Source organism: Rhea americana, unplaced genomic scaffold (assembly GCF_003343005.1).
Source record: "Rhea americana isolate MKP2758 unplaced genomic scaffold, rheAme1 scaffold_403, whole genome shotgun sequence".
Classification (NCBI taxonomy): domain Eukaryota; kingdom Metazoa; phylum Chordata; class Aves; order Rheiformes; family Rheidae; genus Rhea; species Rhea americana.
This window is the reverse complement of record NW_028186539.1, coordinates 311328-335665: the sequence shown is the minus strand read 5'-3', so window position 1 is coordinate 335665 and position 24338 is coordinate 311328. Positions and strand designations below refer to the sequence as shown.

The 24338-nt window shown below is 48.9% G+C and overlaps 2 protein-coding genes across 9 annotated transcripts in view; one reads left to right on the top strand and one right to left on the bottom strand.

Annotated features, from left to right (window-relative positions):
• The first annotated feature begins 758 nt into the window (after positions 1 to 758).
• EXOC3L1 (exocyst complex component 3 like 1) lies at positions 759 to 12929 on the top strand. 8 transcript variants are annotated; one of them, XM_085314443.1, is made up of 14 exons: positions 759 to 789; positions 991 to 1144; positions 2291 to 2451; positions 3699 to 3918; positions 4237 to 4897; positions 5070 to 5187; positions 5382 to 5507; positions 5787 to 5887; positions 6290 to 6400; positions 6563 to 6692; positions 7795 to 7917; positions 8378 to 8533; positions 9074 to 9198; positions 9806 to 11152. In XM_085314443.1, exons 2-14 carry the CDS (start codon positions 1102 to 1104, stop codon positions 10050 to 10052), a joined length of 2322 nt encoding a protein of 773 aa, XP_085170569.1. In that variant the 5' UTR covers positions 759 to 789; positions 991 to 1101; the 3' UTR covers positions 10053 to 11152. The 8 variants fall into 8 exon arrangements, with proteins under 8 accessions (XP_085170569.1, XP_085170572.1, XP_085170570.1 ...); XM_085314446.1 differs by lacking the exons at positions 759 to 789; positions 9806 to 11152 and adding an exon at positions 12648 to 12929 and having other exon boundaries at positions 887 to 1144; XM_085314444.1 differs by lacking the exon at positions 759 to 789 and having other exon boundaries at positions 887 to 1144; positions 9866 to 11152.
• Positions 12930 to 15297: 2368 nt separating this feature from the next.
• Positions 15298 to 24338, bottom strand: part of PSKH1 (protein serine kinase H1) — a 55173-nt gene continuing 46132 nt past the window's right edge. The window contains exon 4 of the mRNA XM_085314440.1: positions 15298 to 23644. Within this exon, the coding sequence (XP_085170566.1) occupies positions 23327 to 23644 (318 nt within the window). The 3' untranslated portion in view covers positions 15298 to 23326. The remainder of the gene's footprint in view (positions 23645 to 24338) is intronic.

Here is a 24338-nt window from a genome sequence, read left to right as displayed (position 1 = left end):
TGGCATTTTGGGAGCCTTTGTTAAGGAGCCTGTTACATTTAGTTTGGCAGTTGCAGTAGGTTATGAAGYAGGTATCTCTGCCGTATACCCTGCCTTTAAATGATGCCTTGGATGGCTGAGATTTGACCCTTTCCCCCTGAAAGTCCCACTGACGAGTTCTGTCAGGCTGTGTTTATCCAGGCTACTGGTGATAGTTTTGTTTCCAGAGATGTGTAGGGCAGCCATCTTCCCTGGGCAGATTGTCTGGGATCCCTGGAGCTCTTTTTCAAAACCGGCTGTGCATTTACCCCCTCCCAGTCCTGTGATACCAAAGTAAAAAGTACACACTACAGTTAAGAGTTCAGCGAGTTCACACTTGGGCTCTTTAGACCTCCTGGGTGTATTGTATTTGTGTGCTCTGAAATTTGTCCTGGTCCTTGCACTGGAAGTGAATCTTCCACCCAAGCCCTGCAAAGGTGTTTTGTGGCATGGGGACATCTCCAAGTCCCTCCCTAGCAACCATGGACGGGAACAGTTCATCCRGCTTCCTTGTGCTCTCATTTCTGAGTGCAGCTGTTACATACAGACCTTTTCCTGACCATACAGACTTCCGGTGTGCTCCTGCTACAGAGACAGAAAACATAATGAGAATACGGCCTCCACTCACACTGCCCAGGCAGGTGCACTCCCTTGGGCACTGGATAACAATTAGGGACACCCACCACCTTCCTTAAGCCACCTGAGCTGCTTTGCAGCCCTGTGCTACAACATTCAGCTGTGAGTGAGGCCACCCGACAAGGCAAGCACTAGGTCTGTGTTGGCTGCATGCCCAGGATGAACCAGACTGGGAGGGGGGAGTGAGGTGGGCTGGGCTGGGCTGGGCTAGGCTGGAGGGGGCACACAGAACATGATTTCTGTTTGCAAAGCCTGAGACCCGCAGTGACTACGGTGCCTTCTCCCCCCTCCCCCCGCTCCCCCGCCCCATTCCTSACATCCTGAGCCCGTCTGCAGGAACACAATGAGCCCCTGAGGAGTGTGCATGCGCTCGCTGAGGAAACGGCTGCTGGCTTCCTCCACACAGCCCAGCCCTGCGCCCTGGAGCTCTCATGCAGCGTTGAGACGATGGGCATGTCTGCCGAGGATGAGCACACCATGAGCCCCAAAGGTAATGAGGACAGCGCGGTCCCCCAGGGAGCTGGCATCTTGGGCAGGGGAGGGATGCCACCACTGGCAGTGCATTTCAAGGGCTAGGGGCTTTCAGCGATGCCTGTGCTCCACCAGCCTCTGTCTGTCCATCTGATGGACCTTTTCCCCATGCCAGGGCGAATACCTTCTGCCCTTGAGTGGGTAGAAGTCCAGCCCTGCTTCCTGTCAGTGCTAACTGCAGCAGGCTGTGATCATCCCTTGCTATGCAGGGTGATCTCCCCTCCTTCCTGGTGAGATGCCCACCATTGTAGCACTTACTGTGGAAAGTGCTACTCACTGCACAGCTCTTCTCCAGACCCACTGTTTTTCCCCAGAGTCCATGACCCCAGTACAAACAGRCTTATCAGCAGTGTGAGATGCTGGCTTTGGACTGGGTGATGTTCTTGTGGGGCTGTGGAGAGTTCTGAGCTGGGAGAGCTTCTGTGGAAAGTAGAAAACAATGAACCTAGGTGCTGAGGATGRAGGTGAGCATGTGATGACTGTGCCAGTTCTCAGTCCCCAGTGCTGTAAAAATGGCCCTTGACATGGCTTTATAAGCTGTGCCAGGGCCAAGCAGGACAGAGTGGTCCTGCACAGCTGTAGCCATTACCTTTGGGAGACCCACAAGTTCAGGAGCCTCCTGGCCTCGTTTCAGCCTGGATCTGCCTTCAGCAATGCAGCTTCCTAGGCAAGGATGGCCCTCTAAATCAACTCCTCTAACTTCTTCATGTAGAGAGACTATGCAAGCAGTCACCCCTCCATTCCTTCTGCTGACTCATTGCAGAGGACTCTGTCCTGCCAAGGCCTCCCAAGTGGTAGGAGATCCTGCCCCTACCCGACAAGAGGACACACTCAGCCTCAGTGAYAGCCTGAGCTGGCAGGGTGTTGGTAGCTTCCTGGGGTAGTCTTCTGCCATGACTGCTGTGTTGGCCCTAACCTGTGACACTGGGACCTCTCTCAGGGCCCTCATGGAAGGGCCTGCTTGCTGCCACGCTGTCTGGCTTCCAACATCTGTGTGTGCTAGAACATCCGCTTGTAGCTGGTTTCCTGCCTCTGGCCTTGGGAGCCCTTCCTGCCCCACAAGCAGAGGCACTCTTCTCTCATTAACCCCTGRCTTCACCCCCAGATGAGGAATGGCCAGAAGCAGAGAAGGCTGAGAAGCTAGCGAGAGGAGCTGCTCTGAAATGGGCTTCAGGGGTCTTTTACCGCCCCGAGAAATTGGAGGCACTTGGACAGTACCGGAGCCGAGAAACACAGAGGAACAGCTCCATTCAGTCCCGGCTAAAGGTGGGTGTTTGCTGCATCCCACCTGAAGAACATCTACAGCTTTACCCTCTCCTCATTCAGGGATCCCATGCATGGAATCCCTAGTCTTCTGCATCAAATCATCCTTTTTTCCACTTCTGGAAAAATCTTGTCTTTACGCTGGCTATTGGTCAGAGAAATGCAATTTTTTAGGCGAAAAGATGTGGTAGAAACCTCCCTACCCTAACCCTAGAGGTTGGTTGAAGTGTTAAAATGGGATTCCCGTATCTCTGTCCATAATTAAAAGCAAAATACCAAAGGTATTCAATGCATTCCGTATGCAGGAGCCAGTGCTCCCCATTGCTTCTCTATCCCAGCACTAAGTGCTCCTTTTCCCCATGGCTGGAAGGCAATGAAGAGCTCCAGCTTGCCCAGTCCCTGCCTGCAGATCCTCACAGGAGAAACAGTATTTCTACATACGGAAAGAAGGGATTTGACTGGTCCCTGTGCACATATATATGGTCAGGGTAACTACRATCCCTTTTTACATGAGTTGAAGGAAGACTGACCTCAGGCTCAGGTAGTCTGAGCAGCCTTAACCTTGTCCTGGCTATCCTGATTTTGGAGGTGCTTTATCCTGCTCCAAATATGGGGAAATTGTCCAGGAGGAGACTCATTTTAAATAATGTAGCCTCAGAGAAAACAACTTATTTCTGTCAATGCTGGATAAAAATGCTTCTTCACATCAGAAGCCAGGGGTTAAATGAGCAGAGAGGGCATGGAGATGTACCAGTGCAACTATAGGGCGGAAAAGATGGAAATACATTTTGGAGGAACATTTGTGTGGCCACTGAGGTGTTTCACACCATTAGTCTGTCTGGGTGGTCAGCAAATATTTTGCAGAAGCAAAGTATTGTTTTAAAGCTGAAAGTAGACATCTGATTACTGATTACCTCACTGTTGGTAACCCCAAAGTGATTCTTCTCATGCACAGCAGCCACTGCGCCTCAACCCTGCTATGTGATTTATTTTACCCAATGGGAAGGTGAAATGGCCATTCCTGTTGCTGGAGCAGATTTCCTGGGGCTAGGTGTATGTGATAGGAGCAGGAGCTGTGGGATAGGCACGTTGTGGGAGATGTGATGGTGTGATGAGAGAGGTAGATGCAGTCTTGTGGGAGTGGGAGACCACGTGCTGCAGAGGCCTGGCAGGACTCGAACAAAGGGAGTGCGAGTCCTCCATCCTTTGAGAGCTTTCCCACTGCACCTTCATCCTCTTTTGCTCCCCAGTCGACTGTCCAGTCCTACCTGGAGGGAGCAAGTGCAGGGCTGGAGCAGCTGCGGTCAGCGGCCAAGGAGGTGCAGAACGTGTGCCAGGACCTGGGAGCTGCACGGTGGGCTCTACTTGACAGTGCTGACCACTTCCAGATCTTACAGCAGATGCGGGCACTGATGGCAGAGCACGTGCAACTGGCCTCAGTGGTCAAGGTGTTGCCCCAGCTATTCTCGGGTAAGGTATTGGCCCAGTCTGTGGGGATTTCAACTGGAAGGCACTTGGGAATGCTCCAGTGCAACTCTGTGCTTTATGCAGGTCTGCTGGCTAAAGTTAGAGCAGGTTGCACAGGCTACATCCAGTTGTGTCTGGAAAGTCTCTGAGGATGGAGATGCCACTGCCTCCCCAAGACCTGTCCCAGCACTGTTTTTGCAGAGCCCCAAGTCTCAGCCCCTTCCCCTTGGGATCTCCCTGCTAATCCATACCCACAACTGCAGTGCCATTCCCCTTTACCCTCAGTGCTCAATCTTGTCATTTCTCCTCCCTCTCCCACAGTCCATGAAGTTTTTTCCCATACTCTACAGCTGCTCCATGAGCAGCACCTCCTGGAGGCCCATGCTGAGCTCATGATGTTGGAGCACCTCCGGGATGACATCCTCTTCCAGCTGCACCTCCGTGGCCTCTCTAGTGCCCAGGGCACCGTGCTGTCCTACTTCAGTGGCCTGCAGGAGCTCAATGAGAGCCTGGCCAAGCAGCTGTGGGGCATCGTGGGTCGCAGCCTTCAGCTGGTGCGGGAGGACCCAGTCCTCTTTGTCTCTGCTGTAAGGATCATCGAGCGAGAGGAGAAAATAGATGACACTCTGCTCCTGGATGCCACGTTCCTGCCTCCTGGCCGCCCTAAGGGATGGAGGCAGAAGTTTTACTGTATCCTTCAGGAGACCATCACAGGATCCCACTTCCGCACTGCCTGTGTGGACACCACAGGCCCAGGGCTATCCAGACACCTGGCAGCACTGCAGAGGGATGTCGTGACTGAGCTGCATGTGGTGAAGGACCTGATGGTGCAGTGTGTTCCAGCTCACTACAACATCCTCAGCATCTGCACTGCCATGTACCACCAGGCCCTCACCAGCCATCTCCAGGACATTCTCCAAGAGGATCTGGACAAACAGGCACTTTTTCTCCTCCTTGAGTGGGTGCTTCATGTATATCACAGGTCAGTGCCAACCCTGGCCATGTGAGCAGGGGAGGTGAGTGGAACTGGGTTGTGTCACTGACACGCAGGCAGGCCAGAAGAGCTGGGGAGGAACACCAGGAGGGTAGAAGGAGAGGGACGAACTACTCTAAACCACAGATCCTTCCAGCCCTGTCCCACTTCTGTCATCCAGCCCAGAGATGATGAGTCACCCTGGCCTACTCCCAGAAGTGGATGTTTCAGCTCTGGGCCCCTTGATCTCTCCTGAACTTGTGGATCAGACAGAGAGGAAATATGTGGTGAAAGTGAAGGTAAGTGAGCAGAGTAACATGTACAATGGACAGGGTAGGGGGAAACAACCGTGGCCACTGTGCCAGCTCCAACAGCAGCATGAGCCCCTGAGCTGTGGGACAAGCCCCCTGAGGCCTGTGACGTGGTGCTATGCTATATGTATTGAGTCTGAAGGAACTCCCTGGGCAGGCCGTGGTGGGTGTTTGTCCCACAGGCGAGCGTGCTTGAGTGGATGCAGAGAACCCTGGAGGTGGAGTTCAAGGAGTGGTTCAGGGAGGAAGAACCTGAGACGGATCACCAGGGCTTCTTCCAGTCAGCCCTGCCTGTCATTGTTGTGCAGGTGGGTCCCCGGCACTGCAGGCTGGAACCAGCCATCTCGTGCCCTTACTACATTGACCTGGTGCTAGGGCTTGTCCAGGGCCGCATTATGCTTTCTGTGGCTTTGAGAGGCAGTCAGGCTCTCTTCTCCCCTAGCCTGAGCTGCCGTCAAGAGAGGGATGGATGTGTAATGCTCCCTGAGTTGCAGGTGGGACAGGGCCATGCTGAGAGCCCCTGAAAAAGTAGGCTGTGGCTCGCAGCCTCTCATTGATCCCCCTCTTGCCCTCTTCTCCCTCTGCAGATGCTGAATGAGAATATCCGTGTGGCCTCCCTGATCACAGGCTCTCTGCAGCAAAAGGTCTACAGCATGGCTATGGAGGAGCTTGAGGCATTTCTGGGCCGGTCAGTGGAGCTTCTCATGGCCCTAGCCATTCTCACAGTCCCCAGGCCTCCACAGCCTACCACCACAGGCTGATGGCAGAGATCTGCCATAGGGTGTCTAGTGGTGGTCCAAATTGTCTCAGTCAGCTTCTCAGGACTATTAGCTTCTGGAAACTTGCTGTTCCAGGAGCCTCTCTGGTGACACTGAGGCCTGCTCTCCCAAGAGGTCCAAAATACGTTCCCCTACCCTGCCCTGTCCAGTACTGTCTCTAGCCTGTAGCAGGGCCTAGGAAGAACCATAAAAGCCGGGAGAGTTGCAAGAGGCGCTTGTGCCTCCAAGGGCTGAAGGGGCATCCTGGGTCCGGGTACTTGTAGGTAGATGTTTGGGATTCTGCCCATCATGGTTCCCTCGCTGTGTTGCAGTCTACGAGAAGCTCTAGTGCAATGTGGGAAGGAGCACCAGAAGGACCGTACCATACCCAAGTACTACATTCCCTATCTGCTCGCCGTGCTCAACAACAACCTTGCTCTTAGGTAACATGAATCACTTCAAACCACGTTATGACTGCCTCCCAGAACAACCCTACTACCTACAGGGAGGCCATATCCTCCCGAGCCCCCTGCCAAGCTTCCTGCAGGGCCAGTATCCCCACTGTGCTTCCCAGGCTGCCTGTCCCTCTCTTCTCTCTCTCCTAGCTCCTCTGTCCCCTCTTTGCACCCCGATACTGCCCTGAGTGAAGTCCCTGTGTCCCTCCGGGCTGCTCTAGACAGGACGCAGAGGAAAGCCTGCCAGCTGCTGCTGGAGGAGCTTCTCCTGGACTTGCAGGTATGTGCTTCTGCAGCTCCAGAGGCAGACAGGACTGAGACAGCCCTGTCCTCAGCAGGAGCAACACCACTGCAACCCACCCAGACATGGGCTTGTTCCTGCCCATGGTACCTACCACGTTTCCTATCTCATTGGGCTGTACCCTATCATCCTGCATATGTTTCTGCTGGCCTGGCTCCCTGGGCCCTGGTAAACTGCAGGCAGCTCACCTGATGTCTGCTGCCAGCCAGTATGGTGCTGTGTCACTATGGCACTAGCGAATGGCCCCAAAACCAGTAACTGACAGAGACTGGGAGCCATAGCCCACCTGAGCTTCCTCTCTTTTGTTTTTATGGCTGTTTCATGGCAGAAAGTCAAACAGGAGAGAGGCAATGGCTACATGGAGGATATAGGCCAACTGCCCGAGTCATTTCCTGCCAGCGCAGTCAAATTAAGCAAGTTAAGCCTCCCTGGAGGCTAAATCTTTTGATGAAATCTGGAAAAAATAATGCAGGAAGGTGCRTGCCCTGAAAACAAAGGGGCAGCTAAAAGATGAAATACTCTTGGGCAACATGGAGACTGCCATGGCCCCAGCAGAGCTGTGTGCCTTCAGGCACGGAAAGGGCAAATGCAACCTGAAAGGACAGCAGGAGAAGAGGAGATTAAAGTCCTCAGTCAAAACCGAATTTTATATCTGCACATGGAAAATGGAAATAAGTGGAAAGTTAAAAATAAAAACCCACTAGGGAAGGCCAAAAAACATGTGCAAGGAGAAGCTCACTGCACCAGGCCTCCACTGCTACCCACAGTGGGGTGCCCAGTAGTAACAACAAAGCTCAAGACTCAAATGAACCCCCAAAATGCTGATCGTCAGGCATCAAGGTGGCTTGAGAAGGGTGGCCCCAGTGTATTTCCATACTGTTCCCAGTCTAGACCACTCCTACATTTTGATGCTGACTTTTGGCTGGCAGAATCCTCTTGTAGCAATGGGCTTGGGGGTTTTGCAAGGCAAAGCAGATAGGCTGCAAGATAGCAGCAGGGCAGGTACTATGGGATGTTATGCTGCCCATTGCCCTTAAGGTGCAATGCAGGGCACCTTACACTGTGCTTGTGCTTTTTTCAGCCCCTGTGCATGCAGTTGCCTTCTCGCAAGTGGCTCTTTGGGTCCCAGTTGGTCAGCAGCATATGCGAAGTGATAGACAAGTATGCAAAGGACTTCTCCCACGTCAGGAAACCCATCTTCATGGTACAGTTGCTACAAGGCATCCCTCGTACATCCTCCAAGTGGCTTCTCATCTGTAGGGCAAGGATGTGGGACAGTTGGGTGTCATGCTGGGATCCAGGATGCAGCTCAAAGCCAACAGGGTGTTGGGAGGGGAATGGAGGTTCAAGGGCACATCCTGCTTGAGGAGCAGTTTGATTTTGCAGAAGAGTTTCCAGATCACAGTCACTGCAGGATGTTCTGAAGAGCGTGTCTCCTCTGGAGTGGCCCAGAGGGCACCATCACATAGAGACATTCAGGGTTCCCCTCAAGCTGAGCTGGCCTCTTTGCCCCTCTGGCAAAGGGGCTTCCCAATAGGCTGTCCCCACTGCTTGGCATTGCATTCGGTCCGCTTCCCCTCTGCTTTTTCCCAACCCATCCCTGGCTCCCAGGCCAGTGCTGAGGGTGCCCACAGCAAATGGCTCTCCCTTGCCCTGGTGCCCAGCTCCTGCTGATGGAGAGTGAGCGCCTGGTGACAAGCCAATACCTGCGGGCACTCATGCAAAAGAAGATGGTGTGCAAAAGTGAGGAAGAGCGGAGCCAGCTCTGCAACCGCTTGCTGCAAGATGCCACACAGCTGCAGGAGCTCTTCCACGGCCTGGTGAGAAGCAGTTGAGTGAGACAGGGAACYGGGGTTGGACCATTAGAGAGGGCATGGCACAGGCCATGAGGCTGCCCCTTAGGGAGGTCAGTGCCCAGCTCAGCAAATAGCTCGTAGCTTGCCTCCGTTGCCCTCCTATTCTCCCCTTCCCTATTCACTCACCCTGACCCCAACCCAGCTTGCAGCAGACAGAATGAGGACCTCAGCYCACTGGCAAGGCATGGCTGTACAGCCAGAGCAGGCAAAGAATCTGGCTGAATTAAGAACCTGCAGGCCATCCTGGCCAGTGCAGGTTGCTGAGGCTGCACAGCCTCATCTCATATCGGACTGGGGCACTGTGCTGGGAGCCAAGCCAGCCCAGACTGCTGGAACACTGCTAAGCCGGAAGACACCAGCACAAGCATCCTTTCAGGGAAGGAGGGGGGCAAGCTACAAGCAAGGGCCACATCTCAGTGTGGGTGAGCATCTTGAGGGCCAGGCTGCATCTCTGCTCTAGCTGCCATAGTGGCCTCCTCTCAGACAGCCTGCTCTCCTTCACAGGGCCTGGACAGGAGCCAGCAGAGCCTCGAGGCTGTGTTAGCCCTGCGTGAGCTGATCTGTCTCAAGGACCCAGCACTGCTCAGCCTGGAGGTGCTAGGCTTCATCACTAAGTACCCTGATGTCAGGTAGGAAGCCTAGCTCTAATCTCCTATGAGATGGAACAGACATGACTCTGCTCAGGGGAGCCAAGTCTGGGCTGGACTTCATAGGGTTATCCTGTAGTGTCCTGTGTGCAGAGACCTGAGCTTTTTTCCCCTGCCCCTCAGGTTTCCTTTTTCCATGGTCAAAATTTGAGGGATTCTTGTAAAGTCACAAGGGCAAAGATGCAAAGGAAAAAGCAGTTCTGCTGTGACCTTCACATGTCATGCTGGGATCCAGGATGCAGCTCAGAGTCAGCAGGGTGTTGGGAGGGGAATGGAGGTTCAAGGGCGCATCCTGCTTGAGGAGCAGTTTGATTTTGCAGAAGAGTTTCCAGATCACAGTCACTGCAGGATGTTGGTAGCCAAAACAAAAATGTGTGAGAAGTCACAAAGCTCCAAATTGGAAATGTCATAGTCAGACCAAACCTATGAAATATCAAAACCAAGAATCACAAGGTTTGTAGTTTGTCTTGTTTGAAGTGACAGCTCTACCCTAGCCTCAGCTCTGTTTCCCTGGGTCATGGGAGGTTTGCAGTGGGGAACACCAGTGCTACAGGTGGTGAGCTGCAAGGATAGAGCATATGGCATGCAGGCCTGCAAAGGATGGTGTCATGGGCTGGCTGCACCTGGGCTCACCTCCTGCTCTACCCAGCGATGAGCATGTCTCCACCTTGCTGGATCTCCGGGGTGATGTCTCCAAGGAGGTGCGACACATGGTGTTGGAAATGATGGCGCAGCACCCCCAGGCCCTGCCTGAGAGCTACCAGCCCATCTTCAGCATAATCCTGATCCCTGCACCAGAGCTGCCCTTCTGTCTTCGCAAGGGCAAGTGTGCTTGATGTGGGGGGCACCCCAGCCTGCTCCCCTGCCTCTCTGGATATATGGACAAAGCAGAACATCTATGAAGCTGTGTGGAGGGCACAATGGAGATGACATGTGGCACCCTCCCATGCATACCACTCAGGCCTGGGTTGACAACAACTTGAACATATGCCCTGCTCAGGTAGTCTTGCCTCACTGAGCCTACTTTCACCACAACCTTCCCCCCCCCTCCCCAAAACCCTCCACCAAGCACCAGCACCAGTAAACCCAGAGCAGAAGATCAACCTATAGGTCTTTCACTGGCCTGCTGAGGCAGTAATTTGGGTCTGGTCAGGGCTAGCTTATCGTTTGCAGGAGAAAGGTAAGCAGCAGAGGAAAGCAACAGAGACCGCAGGCAGGGTAAACAGTGACAATGAGGCTGCAGAGATTTTGGGTTTCCCTGAGTATCCAGCCAGCCATCTGTGGCAGAGAGTGTCCTGGCCTTTGACTCTCTTATTCTGGCTCAAGGATGAGCTGGAGCCCTGCTAGACCCAGGCTTGCAGGAGCGTTTTAGCCATGTGAGGGCTGCTTCTGTTCTGTATCACTTGGCTCAGCCTAGAGATTGGGGCTACCTTCCCTGTTGCCTGGCCTGGGCCTGCCATGGAATGGTGGTGGTTGGGGGAGGGAAGGGGGGTATGTTAGCCAGTGTGGCTCACAGCCCCAGAGTGGAGGGGGTACAGTGGTGTCCCACCACCCTGGGTAGTGTAGCCAACCCCATCCCTGTCAGTGCAAAGGGACAGCACTGTTTGAGTTCCTGGCCCCCTGTTCAACTCCTGGCCCCTGGCCTCTCTGGTATTCAAGAGGGCACTGGAGTCCAAACTCTCCAGGCTCTTTGAGATCATTAACCAAGTTGCATTTAGTTTGACCAGTAACCTCCTATCCCAGTGTCCTCGATAAAGGGCAGCACCACCCCAGGCTCTGGCTCTCCACTGTCCTTTACATGCCTTGGTCATCTTCTCCCCAGCTGCCATGCATAGGTCAGAGGCAAAGTGTCTGTGTGTTCTGCTCCCTTGGAATGGGCTGTACAGCCCTACTCTGCCATTTGTCCTGTAAAATAAAGGGCTGAACTCTCCAATCACTCACCAGCATCTGGACTCAGTTTCTCAGTGAGCCAGGGCAGGGATTGGGGTCCGTGGGTGTCGTGAAGGGTGGGAATCCATTCCCATGTTCAGYGCCACCCCAGGGGTGGCTTTCCACACCCAACATCATCCATGGGAGCATAGCCCAGGGACATGGGTGATAGTGGAGCCACAGCATCACCTGTATTGGAAGCAGTTGTGGGGGGGGGGGAGTCAGGGGATGGAAGGAGGCTGCTGGACCAGTCCTCAGAGTGTTGTTCMTTTCAAGAAGGGCATCAAGAGATGACAGCAGCAAGAGAACACTGAAAACACCCACTAGCCCATAGCAAGGCTTCCTGCTGTCAGAGGAGGACCAGGTAGTGAGACCAGGGCTAGCTGGCATTATAGAGTGATGCGCAGGACAGCCCTAAAACCTAATGCCCAGCACCAAGGAAATTCTCTCTCTGGTTGTTTCTGGAGTGACATCCCTTGGGAACACCATGTACCAGACCCTGCCAGGGCTGTAGCCTGCCCTGAGGACCCCGCAGTGCTGGCTATCTTGGCAGTCCTAGGGCAACCTCAGCAGATTTGGGGAGGGCACCCAGAGGAGCCTGGTGCTGCTGCTGAGCACTGCACATCCACCAGTGCCACAGCTCAGAGTCTCTGTGCCTTGCAAGCTTTCTCTTGCAGTGCAGGGAAAACAGTGCGTGCACAGTCACATGTGGATGTCTGCAAGGTTCATCCAGGTGCAGAGTTACCTGTGGGAACCTGGTGGTTAAGCCTGGTAGGAAACTTGGTAGATAAGCCTACCTGTCATTTGGGAAAGCAGTGGGTTTGTGTTGTGGGGTGACCGTGCTTTGGTGTGCGTATCTGTGCTTTGGTGCAAGCACAGATGTAGGCACATGTTTGTCCAGCCATGTGGATGTGTGTGCATGCCCACGGGTCTTTCTGTATAGGCATGAAGGTGTCCTTCTACTTGCACATTCACACAGTGATGGTCATGCACTGGGAAAACAAAGAAGGTTTGCGTGGGAGAAGATTCTTTGTATGGTGGTGCTCATATGTTTGGGATGGAGTACCAATGTGAGTTTTCCCAAATGCCTGAGCAAAGATGACCTGCTCTCCTACACCAATTTAGCAGTTCTTCCCCCCCCCCCAATAGTTTGGTGCAGTGCCTGCAGCAGGTAGCCCTGCCCTTGATCTCCTCAAGCCAAYGTATGTAGCACTGGGGCAATGAGATCACCACTTCATGCTCTGTGCTGGGTGGGTCAGAGCCTCCTCCTGCCAAGTAAGGACACAGACTCCTCCTATACCACAGTGTCTGCACTAGGAGGGTGAAGGTAGAAGATCCATGTGGTCCTGTGCTCCTGGAGCCTGAGGTTAAGCTACAGTACCTGGTGGGACTAGCCGTCCAAGGCAGTGTGGAGCATGTGCCCATGCCTCTGCTGGTACCTTGGTACTGCCAGGAGCTGGCAGGGCAGAAGCACCACTAAGCAGGAGTTTTGCTCTTTGTAGAGTGACTCTGGGGGCCCTCTCCTATACCAGAATGGGAACATCTGGACCTTGACTGGCATCATCTCCTGGAGGAAAACAGCAACTGCAACAGCCATATTCCTGCAGTCTACACCATGTGAGCCATCTCCAAAACTGGATCAACAAATGTTGTCACTTTGGAATAGAACCAATGCCAGAGAGATCTCTTTGCTCAGCTCAGGCAAGGCGAGCTCAGCAGAACTTACCAGTGCCTCTGGGACTGCCATCAAGAAGCTGAGTTGGAAGTCAGACCCCCATACACACACTCCACAAAGTAATAAAGTGTCAGTGTTTGCTTGTGCTGCATCCAGCTCGTTTTTCTCTTGCTGCAGCACAGCAAGGTGCATGAGACACAAGGGAAGCCTGTGGTTCCCACTCGGCCGCAGCTTCCCATGTTGCCAAGATGATCACCCGTGCAGCGTTGCTACATCCCAATGAGTCCCTGCCACAGCCCTCCACCACCAGCCTACTGTATCACTATTGCTTGGTCCAGCCTTCTTTTATGCAAAGGGCCAAAGTGTCTAAGAAATATGCCTGGGTGCTCCTCTCTCAAATCCCTGCATCTCCCAGAGCTGCAGCACAGTACCTGGCTGAGACCTGCCAAGCTCAGAGATGTCAGGACTGCAGGGGCTGTGCGGAAGGGTCTCCTTCCTTGGAGATACTCAAAACCATCTGGACACACCACCATCCTGATCAACATGCATTAGGTGACCCTACTTGAGCAGGGAGTTGGACCAGATGATCTCCAGAGGCCCCTTCCAACATTGACCATTCTATGATTCTGTGACAAAATGCATTGGTCTGAGGGGAGCAGGGCTGGCCATGGCTCAAAACTTCAAGCAAATGGATCTACTTTCAGGCACCAGCATGCAAATTTTTCCTCTTCCCTGGGAGGGCTGTAGAGCTGCAGCCTGCCTTGTTTGGCACCTGCAAGCTCTTCTGGACTTGCACCAAGTGAAAGGACAGGTGGGTGCTGGTGGGCACAGTGGATTTTAAAGGGTCTTTGCCCAGATTTCAAAGCAGTAACTCGTGAAACAGCCCAGAAACAGCTGAAAGGGAGAAATGCCAGAGGCAGCTCTAGCTCTTTGGAAAGTTAGAAGTGGGTGGTCAGAGAACAACTCGCTGGTAAGCATATGCAGATTAGCAAACTGACAGGGCAGTAAATTTAAGGCTCTCCAAAAGTAAAATTTGAGGATGAAAACAAAATTCAAGGCCAGGCAACGGATTTTCAAAAGAAGATGGTCATTTCATACAAACATGTTCTTGAGACAATGGCAGGTGCTGGACAAAGGCAGCTGGGCAGGTGTATGTGGCTTTTTTCAAGGTGTTTGCTTCCGTATCATGTGTCATCTTGATTTAAGAAAAAGTCTTGTGTGATATGGAAGCAACAAAACACAGGCTCGATGGAATAACAGCTGGTTCTTGGTAGCTCAGAACAGTACTGGTAATGAGGACATCACTGAGGAGACCAAGATCAGGCTGTCCCAGGAAGAGGTATGGGGTTTGCTTTCCTCATCACTGATGTGAGTGTGATAGAAAATCTTTGCTATGTGAATCACAGCCCCCAAAACACTGCAATCACTCTCAAATCCCACAGTCCCTGAGAAACCACCAGTCTATGCACAAAGTTTTATCTACAGGGGCTGGGGTTGAAGRGTGTTACAGACAACAAACAGGGAGTAAAGAAAAAAATAAACAAAAGTGACTGAGCTATGAAATAGCTCAGGACTGATTGATAAGATTTAGTTCACAAGTGGTCAGCTTCCTGGGTGTGCTTTGCAGTTGCAAGACCAACTGGAGCAAAGTAAAAACTGGGAAACGGGGCTTGTGAGAAAACTCTGAAGGTTTTGGATTTATTTGCCTTAGAAAGATGGTCTGGGATGCATGGAAGAAAGGGCACTGAAGCTGAATTCCCTGCAGACCTCTGTTAAGGAAACCTCGCCTAAGGCAAGCAGTAGCACCCGCACTAGGAACACTCCAACCCCAATGGTCCATCATGACGTTGAGGCTGTGCTTTGCTTCAGAGGCACCTGAAAAAAACCTATCACACAAAACAAGCATATTCTTTTTAGACTTTAGTTAACTCCTAAATGAGCCTTAAAGACACTTAGATGTCAGAGATGTGAGGATAAGGCATATGGGCAGAAGAAATTCCTAGGCACACAGAGCATCTAACAGAAATTATCAGCTGCAACACTATGAGTCATTCACACTGTGAGTTTAGGTCAATGTCTCCCTACCATTGCTGGGACAGGGTCTCTTGCCCTTGAAAAATCATCTCTTTTCCAGGATGATGGGGCTCAAAAGGAGTGCATATTTTTTCGCTTAGTATTACAGTTGTTTTCTGCTGACCCATAAAAGCTGCTCAAACAGAAACTGGAGAGGTGAAGAGTTGCCATGTGCAAGCCAGATTATTTCTCTTTGTAACCAAGAAAAGTGAATGAAATTTCCAAAAGTGCCTGCTCAACATCCAAACGGTGACTTCCAACAGGGGACTGAGCTCCAAGCCCTCCAAACAGGAGCTTTAGCTAAATGTCACCCCCATGGACATCCCATCCCCTGCATGAGGTCTCACTCACCCAGCTCCTGGCCTAGTAGGTACATTTAAGAAACCAGGAGAAAACAAGTAAACTCTTTTCAGGCATTTTGGTATTTCTTGCTCTGGTCCAAGAGGAATGAGAAGCTCTTGGCTTTCAATACGTTTAGTAGTCATTCACATTCTGGAAAGAAGCACCCTTCAGCTGTCACACTGTGCTCCACCAGTCAGAAGTAATGACAAAAGAGCTATTGGATACACAGAATACATTTACATGTTTAACAGATTGAGTACACAAAATAAATAATTCTGTACACTCTAATCATAATGTTACAGACTAATTACAATGGTTCAGACCTCATTCTGCAAGACAGTCCTTAGTGTAAAAGCAGGAGTCAAAAGCAAGTCACAAAATTGGATATTTCTCAAGACAAATAGCCCCTGCTAGATGATGAACAGGACATGACAGAATTACTTCCAAGTAGCTCCAACCCAGCACAGGAAATCTGGCAACCAAAAATAACAGCAAGCACCGGAAGACCTTCAGTCTTGAGAGCTTCCTGGAAAGCGTCTTTCTGCAGTGAAAGGCAACAGTAAAACCTACAGCATCTGTGCGTGCTTGTGATCCGTGCTTGTTTCTCACACACACCTAGTTTGGACCAAGATCTGCTCCACATTCTACAAACACAGTGCAATACWTTCGCAACAGCAGCAAGAAGCTTCTCCATGACACACAAGGGATCTACAGTATTACTGTGTGGAGGAGGAGAGCAGGAGACAAGCAGATGAATAAAAAACATAACTGGGCCGACAGTAGCCCGTTGCCTCCCATGCCTTCTCCACAAAAGAGACATTTATGGGCAGAGGGTACCAAGCTCCATGATGCCATTACCACAGCACATCCCTGCTGTTTCACATTTTTTGGCAAATTTGCTGCTCAGTAATGCCTATCTCACATATAGGAACATGCCTCCGCAGCACCCAAAAGCTGTATTCTTAATCCAGGCTGAAAGAGGAGACTCATTGGTCAGAAAAARCACCAGAACCCTCTGAAGAGTGGTGCACACCACTCAGGGCTGGGTATCCAGCTCTGAGTGGTACAGGCACACTTTCCATGATGAATCTTGAGTTGGACTCACAGACTGTGTGAGATCATGGGAGACTGGGACATGACCATCCTCACCATACATCTAAGGGCCCACCTGGAATACACTAAGAGCAGATAATACTTTGTGACTCCTCCAGAGGGTCTGATCCCAAAAGCCAATTTTAGTTTTTCTTTTCAGCATTTAAAATATTAAAATCAAAAGAAGAGTTTTTAATTTACTGTAAAAAAACCCCAAAAAGCCAACCAAACAAAAACCAGCTCCCCCAAGCCCTCAGAATCCATAGTATGATCACCTAAAACAGGAATGTGGCCCCATGCAGTCTAATAAGAGGCCTGTTAGTGTTATACACTGTACAAGATCATCTCTTTATAGAGGTAATGCACACCACCAATATAAGTAAGGCTGGCTGAACTGCATAGAAGGAAAGACAGATGATATTCTGACATGCAAGTTACATCCTTCCTAACCAGAAATGTGCTGATAGGGAGGAAGACCATAACGAGATGTAGTCTGAACAGTGATCAGAGATTCTTATGCCTCCATTACAGTGCAATCTGCACTAGCAGTACACAACATTACTGCTGACCACTCCTCCCAAGCCTGTCACTCTGCAAGTGTTAGTGATGACAGCACATAGAGATAACCCAGGTACCCCAGACAGACAGCACAGACAAGCTCCAAAAACATACTTGCTGGGGGAACAGGACACCCTAAGAATATCACCTTGGTATCCGCTGTAAAATAGTGCAGTTACCACACCAACATAAAATAGAAACAAGTGGCCTGCCCACTCTCTCACCCTGCTCTCTACTCCATCTTCTGACACTCAGTAATGCTGCAAATTTAAATGGTAGCAGTTGCGCTTGGAGACTGGCAGGCAGTGGCTGGGCCATCCTCTCTATCAAGCCCACTCAGTCCTGATTCATTTTGGGATTCCTACAGGGATGGTCCTACACTGGGCAGCTCACTTAGGTTCCAACCAAGTTATCGGAGCGAGATGAACAGCACAAAACCTTGCTTAGTTCATCCCCATCTACAGTCTCAGATTATTTCCACCAGAACTGATGGGTCACCAGGGAAGCACCAACATTCATACAGCCAACTTCAGTTGCCCCAGTGGGGGATGAGCAGAAGAACAATGGGAGCAATTCAGCAATCCCAAATGAGATAAATGCATGCCCACAGAATGAAAGTAAGAATATATATAATGGAGAGGTTGTAGAGAAAGGTGAAGGCTGATGCACTGCAGGCTCCTCAAAAGGAGCATTCTTCCACCTGCAATGCACAACACAAATGCTGTTACGTTGCTCCAGGACTGAGCATGGCTCCTGCAGAACCAATTCCAGGATTGCTGTCCCAGTAGCTGAGTTATCCACAAGTCATACTCTAGAAAGTTGACTATATTGGTCTTTCAACCAAACACTATGGCTCTGGCAGAAAGCAGGATCAAAAAATGGAGCAGATTATGCAAAGGAATGTAAATTACTAGAGCAGAAAATACCTGAACTAAAGGAAGAAATTATCCAAATTCCAAAAAAGTTAATAGCCTGAGTTTATCATTTCCAAAACAAGTATCTAATGCTGGCACTACACTGCAGTTGGTTTCTGTATCACTAAATAAGCCAGGAGGTCAGAACTCTTTTTGTCTGGGCTTACATGTATCACAAGGCGATAAAGCTGTCCTTCATGCATGTTTCTAGGTTTCCAAGCACAACCAAGTCCAGGAACTGGCAGAACAGATAGCTGGATGCTATCACAATCTCAGTGTTAAATAGCACAGGCTTATTCTAGATTGAAGGAATGCACTTTTCTTCTGCTACTGGGCTGACATTTTAGTTTTTAGAAGCCTGAGAAGGGTGAGAAGTAAATCAAACATATACAAGTGATTGCTGTTTAACCAAAACATGTAGAAAAATATATTATATGTTCAAAAATCTGAATGCAAAGCTTAACAGTCTGAAGATCACCTAATGTTATTGCTGGAAGACCTTTTTACATTCATTCCCGGTAACTCTCCAAAATATCAAGAAATTAATAGGCAACAGTCTTTGAAGCTGTAATTCTCTTCCCCAAGAGAGCCGGTAAACTCCCAGGTCAAGATGAGAGATTGTTTTACACAGTACCGCTAAGTTCCAAAACACAAATATACATATTTCCCTTTACACCTTAAAACTGCTTTTCCCTGAAGCAGAATATGCTGGAAAGCAACACCCTGAGCAGCTCCATTGTGTCTCATGATGGGAGAAAGTCCAAAACCTTGTTCTTCTAGCCTCAGCATCTTTAGTCTTTGCTTTCTCCTAGGGTCCCCTGAGATGTGCCCCCATGGCAGGATGGTTGTGAACGTTTCCTCCAGGTACTAACAGGCTTACTGCAAGTGTCATTTCCCCAGTATTGAGTCCCCTTCTAGTGGGTGCACGTGAACATGTGCTCACACCTTTGTGCAGTAAAGTCTGTTCTTCAGGATTAATGATCAGTATAGGAGAAAACAGTGCCATGTGACAGATCATTAGTAAGACATTATCATCTACATGCCACTGCGAAGGTTGCTGAATGTCTAGGACTGCTGGTGTGGTAATGCCCAGGCCTATTATTCAGCATACCAAACCTTGATTCCTCTTTATAAGACCATCTAACCCCAAAACAGTGGGAATATAACTGGGAGGCAGATACATGTGGATGAGGATATGCTGCAATTTGCCACTAGGTGTCATTCCAGCTTCATTTTCATTGCATTAACAAAAGTATGGAAAACAAAAGCATGCATTTACTGAGATTTGTGCCCTTGCTAACACAGAAGATCGAAACTCAGCTATTGCCTCGAATATGCACATTTTGTTACCTGCATTCTTCTGGATAATTCAGCACTAGAGGAAGTCTTCCAAAAACACCATGAGCCAAACTCAGAAGTACCATTAAGAGCTCGAAAAGGCAGATTTAAAAATTAAACTTAAGAGCAGGAAACATTTCAGAGATATTTAAACTTGTGAAATCCCCAAACAAGGCATAAACTCCTGAGACTCAAGAAAAACTGAGAGTTGAGATGCACCTGTGGAATTTATACAAAGACAGAGGTTCACTACAATTCACAGTGAAGAGCTTCTTAGAGGGCAGACTGAAGGCACTTGAATCAGTGCTCAAAATTGCAGCACATTGGCTCTCCCTCCTTAACAGATCCAAAGATAAAAGCACCCTAGGAATTGTTCTTAACTTGGACCTTGCACTGCAACATTTGGACCATCACAGTTTTCCAGGCAAAGTGAAAACACAAAGGTCACCAGGGTCCCCAAAACATACTAGATCAGAGCTCTACTAGTCTCTCTGCTTATGCACATTACTGTCTGGGTAAAAGAGGTCCTGCAAATACTGAATTAAAAAAAAAGGGGGGGGGGACTGAACCCAAGACCATTAAAATTAAATGATGAAAGGAAAGCACATAAAGATTATCCCCATGTATACATTGATTTTTCTATATAAGAGAAAACATTGTATCTATAAACAGAATTGAAATTCTTTTTCTAGAAAAGCCGAAGCCCCACATGGGACTGACTTGGTCCTCCTTGGTGCAGTTTCCTAACCAGTGTGATGCCTGAGGAGCAGAAACATCTCCATGTAACAGAGATGCAACTTGCAGCCATCCCATACTGCTCACATATCTGAAGGATCCTATCTTCTGTCAACTGACCTCCTGGTCATAGAGTATCACTGCATATCACTAACATTCATATCACTAACAGTTACTGTTAGTAATATGTTAGTGATATGAACGTTAGTGATATGTTAGTGATATGCAACATCATATATCTTGTGTCCAAAACATCTTGTTTCCAAAAATGTGTTCCACTCCAAACCTACAATGAACAACATCATTAACAACTTTTCCTGGTGCAAATCTAATTGCTCAAAAGCAATAAAGCAAAAAATCGTCATAGATGAAAAGATCCTTGTTCTGCTTTTTGAAGGCAGAGAAACAAGCTTGGTCATGTCAGAACTCAACAATCCAATCTTCTCTTCACCTTCATTTATCCCTTACAGAGGAGAGCGTGAAGGAACATTGTCGGTACAGGCCTGTACAAAATATGTGCATGCGAAAGGTCTAGTGTTTAACAGATTCTAGTTCTCAGATTCTACGATCTTGGCTCAGTTCATCAGTGTGACTTACTTGCCTAGGTAAAATTTCTATTTTAAGGAGAAACACGCTACATAATCTGGGGAGGCCCATGAAAAACTTAGCTAGACAACATGGATCAAAGTGGTTATGTGTGATGCTCCAAACTTTCAGAAAGCTATTTTAAGTAGTGGCTTGAAAACAGAAGCCTTCTGAGAGAGCATCCTGCCATCTCTTAATGTATAAAGTAAGAATCAGTTTCCAGTTAATATCTATCTTGAAGTGGTTGCTGCTTTGAAGAGCTTTTAGCAGCAAAATGAGGGGCATTGAATTGTTTATGAAGAAAACTGTGGTGAGTTGTCTGTTTTGCCAGAAAACATGTCTAGTTTGTAGTTCTAATACATTGTAATGAAACAGGGAAAATTTGATGAAAGGGTAAAAGAAACCGAAGATTTTTTTTTTCTTGTAGTCCATAGAGCTGGGGAAAAAAAAGAAAAAAGGAGGTTCTGGTAACTCTGTGATATCAGTTAACACCGACTGAAGAAAGAGAAGGCTGTATGTGACAAGGGAGGATGGCCACTCAGCAAAAAGGTAGCCTGCAAAGGATCCAGAGTTTCCAAAATCATAGGTATAACCACACAAAGGGTTTAGAATTCTCTCTTGCTACACATGGGTGAGGAAGAGCGCTGTCCTCAGGTTTCATCAGTCATATTCGCCACAGCAAGCTTGGGAACACCCAGCTGTGCTCACTGTAGTTATGGCCCATCTTACGGCTCATCTTATGACCCATCTTAGCCCAGTTATAGCTCTGGGGTGGAAAATGTATCCTCAGATTTCCTCACAGAAAACTTAAGTCTTCTCCATTTGAAGCTGTGATGCTTTCCTGTTTGGTGAGCAAGAAGGCCGTGGACAGAGGAGTTAGTGCTCTCTGGAAATAAAACAGACCACTTCCAACCTTGTTGACACTAAAACACAGCAGCACAGACATCAATCCTCGTGCAGAAAGGCCATGCTTGTCAGCCTCTTAAGGGCCCCAAGTGTGTGCAGAGACTACTTCTCCAGCCCAGAGCTGAGAAAGCACTTCCTAAGTGCACAGTATGAAGCAAAATGTATGGCTTCATAAGGAAATCTTTAAAATCCAGCATTTACCTTCACTTCCAACCTTGGTTGTGCCATTTCAAGAGGCCACTTCTTCCCTGAGATTGAACATGCCAACAGCATTGCTCTGCTGCACTGACTACTAAGAGACAACAACTCAAAGGATCTGTGCAAAGCTCAGTTCTACAAGCACCCATCTTCCCTGAGAGGCCCTTCACAAGAGGCCCTCCCATTGCTAGCACAAAGTAGCCTGAAAAGTAGATTTTTCATGTTGGATTTAAGCCAGATCTAACAGTTGAAAAAGGTTTTTGTGCCATGTCTCCTGAGTATTATTGCCATCGACACTCCAGGCCCCACTCTGATCCTGCAGAGGGATTTGTGGCCATCCCAATGGCTGCCCAACACCATTTCACTTTCCTAGAGCAGGAACGGTTATACTGGGGCAGAAGGGGTGTGCAGGCCAGGGGAGCCCTGCTGTAAATTCTGGGGCTAGGGAGCAATACCTGGAACAACCAAAGTTTTGTTGTGCTGAAGCAACACAGTCAGAAATACCAGTTTGAAAGATGCAAGATGCATAACAGGTTGCAGCACAGAAAGGGCTAAGTCATAAGAAGAACGAACTCCGCGCAGTAGCAACTGATCCTGCCACACACAGGAAAAAAGCCTCCACCAGTGCAACTGAGTACTTGCATTTGCTCTTGTGTTCACGTCTCAAAAGATGGGCAAAATAACTGCCCTAGCAGTGCAGAACTCTCCATTCTGCCTTTCCTACATATCACTCCTTACCAACTGCTCTCTAACAACTCACAAGCATCCTTTCCCCTAATGTACAACTGCTGTAGGACAATTCAAGGAGGACAGCAAGGAACCTCTAGAAAATTGCTTTTTGGTGCACCATGAAGCTCAAGCAGGATACCTATCCTCTTCCTACCCCTCCATTAGGAGCACCTAGTCAGGATAAAAGGATTTAGACAAGAGCTCCAAGCTGACAACACTTCAGTCTGTTTGCCAATTTGCACAGCAACTCTCACACAACTTGAGTAAACCTTTGACATCATCAGGCCAATGGCAGCTCTTGGGGGAAACCTCTCAGCTCCACAGCTGGCATGAAAAACTGCTGTCTGGCATCTCCTTGGCACTGTATTAGGATGAGAAGCTGGTGGGTAGTGTGCTGGTTAGTCAGAGCTATCCTAGTTCTAACTGTATGTGACTCACATCAACTTCACTGCAAAGGCATCTGAATGTCTGACTAAACTAGCTCAAAATTTATATATATATATATTTTTATATATATATATATATATATATATATATGATCTTTAAATACATATACACGCCTACACGTGCATATGTGCACACATGTGCGTGCATTTACATACATACAGACATGAAGTGATTTTGTTTTTAATATGGTAGTGAGAGAAATTTAACACTCTAGAATTAATAAATAACTATGAACAATCAAGCTCCTGGGCTATGGAGGGAGATCTTCTCCTTGTGTGGCTCCTTAATTTGCTTATTGCTTAATGCTCTGAACTTTGCTCTGAGCCCGCTAGGACTCAGCGAAGGATTTTGCTACTCCATTTACTGCACTGAGACCCTGTGGCTCAGTTCACTCAAGAGTGCTCACAGGGTGCAATGGTCACCTCAAGGTTCCTTTTCCTCCACACCTCATGGTCACAGGAAGGACATCTGAAGGAAGGGAGGGAGGAACCTGGATGTTCTTCACTGAGCATGTGTGTGGCAAGGCACTGCACACCTACATCACATGAAAGGCATTTCTAAAGACTTCTGGCAGGTTCCCATGCAATGCTCAGCCAGTGTATTGCTGTTGGTAGCGCAGGTTGAGCTCTCGCAGCTCCCGTTCCCGCACCCGTCGTGACTTATTGGATTTGGTGGAGCGGCTGGAGCGGGTGGACTGTGCAGACTTGGTGCTCTGGCAGCGGGAAGATGCCCTCTTGAGAAGGTTTTGAGAGATGGAACGATGTAGGTTCTTCATGGAGGAAGAGGCTGCCATGCTGACCACCCACGGATGCTTCAGGGCTTGAAGGGCTGTCATCCTGTCACTGGGGTCCACCGTGAGTAGACGATCGATGAAATCCTTGGCCAAGTTGGACACACTGGGCCAGGGCTGAAACACAAAAGAGAAAGGATTAGAGTGAAACATCCTGGCATAACCTTGCTGATCCATCAGCTCCTCCTTTCCAAAAAAGCCCTTCTGGGCATTCTGTTTCTTCCATTCTGTCTTCCATGTTCAAATCTTCCAAGCTATGTAACTCTCTGGCCATAGAGAATAAGATACAGCTACTTAAAGAGACATTCTCAAATTGCCTATTATAACTCCCTTTCTCCCCAAAACACACATATCTAAATTCTTTGTTGGTATAATTCAGAAGTTTTTAGTTAATTCAAACATACATTAATTTGTGCAAGCTAAAGAACTGGGCCTTTAAGGTTGCACTACTGTTCTATGTCAAGATTATAGACGCCTAAAGTGATGCTTTCAGTATATAGTGTTGAGGTAAACACCTGGCTGTAGAAAGAGAATTTTCTGTTCCAGCCCTTCATTAACCAAACAGTATTCGAGAAAAGCCTCCTACCTTTTTCAACAGCAAGATGCACAGTTGTTGGGAAATTCATCATTCCTTCTTTTGACATGGCACAATGACGAATAACCATTTAATATAGGAACTTCAACACTTGCACATTTTTTTTGTGTGAACAATTCCTCCTTCAATTTTAGTCCTTCTCCAATTTTTTGCTGATTTATGATTTTTAAAAATGGATGCTGAGATCAGTAACTTATTTAACCATATTTTACCTGA

Excerpts from the sequence above, each read along its gene's own strand:
- EXOC3L1 (XM_085314443.1), top strand. The coding sequence starts at position 1,102 with ATGGGCATGTCTGCCGAGGATGAGCACACCATGAGCCCCAAAG. Across the intron at positions 5,888-6,289 it reads CTTGAGGCATTTCTGGGCCG|TCTACGAGAAGCTCTAGTGC; the intron begins GTCAGTGGAGCT and ends GCTGTGTTGCAG. Across the intron at positions 8,534-9,073 it reads AGGAGCTCTTCCACGGCCTG|GGCCTGGACAGGAGCCAGCA; the intron begins GTGAGAAGCAGT and ends TCTCCTTCACAG.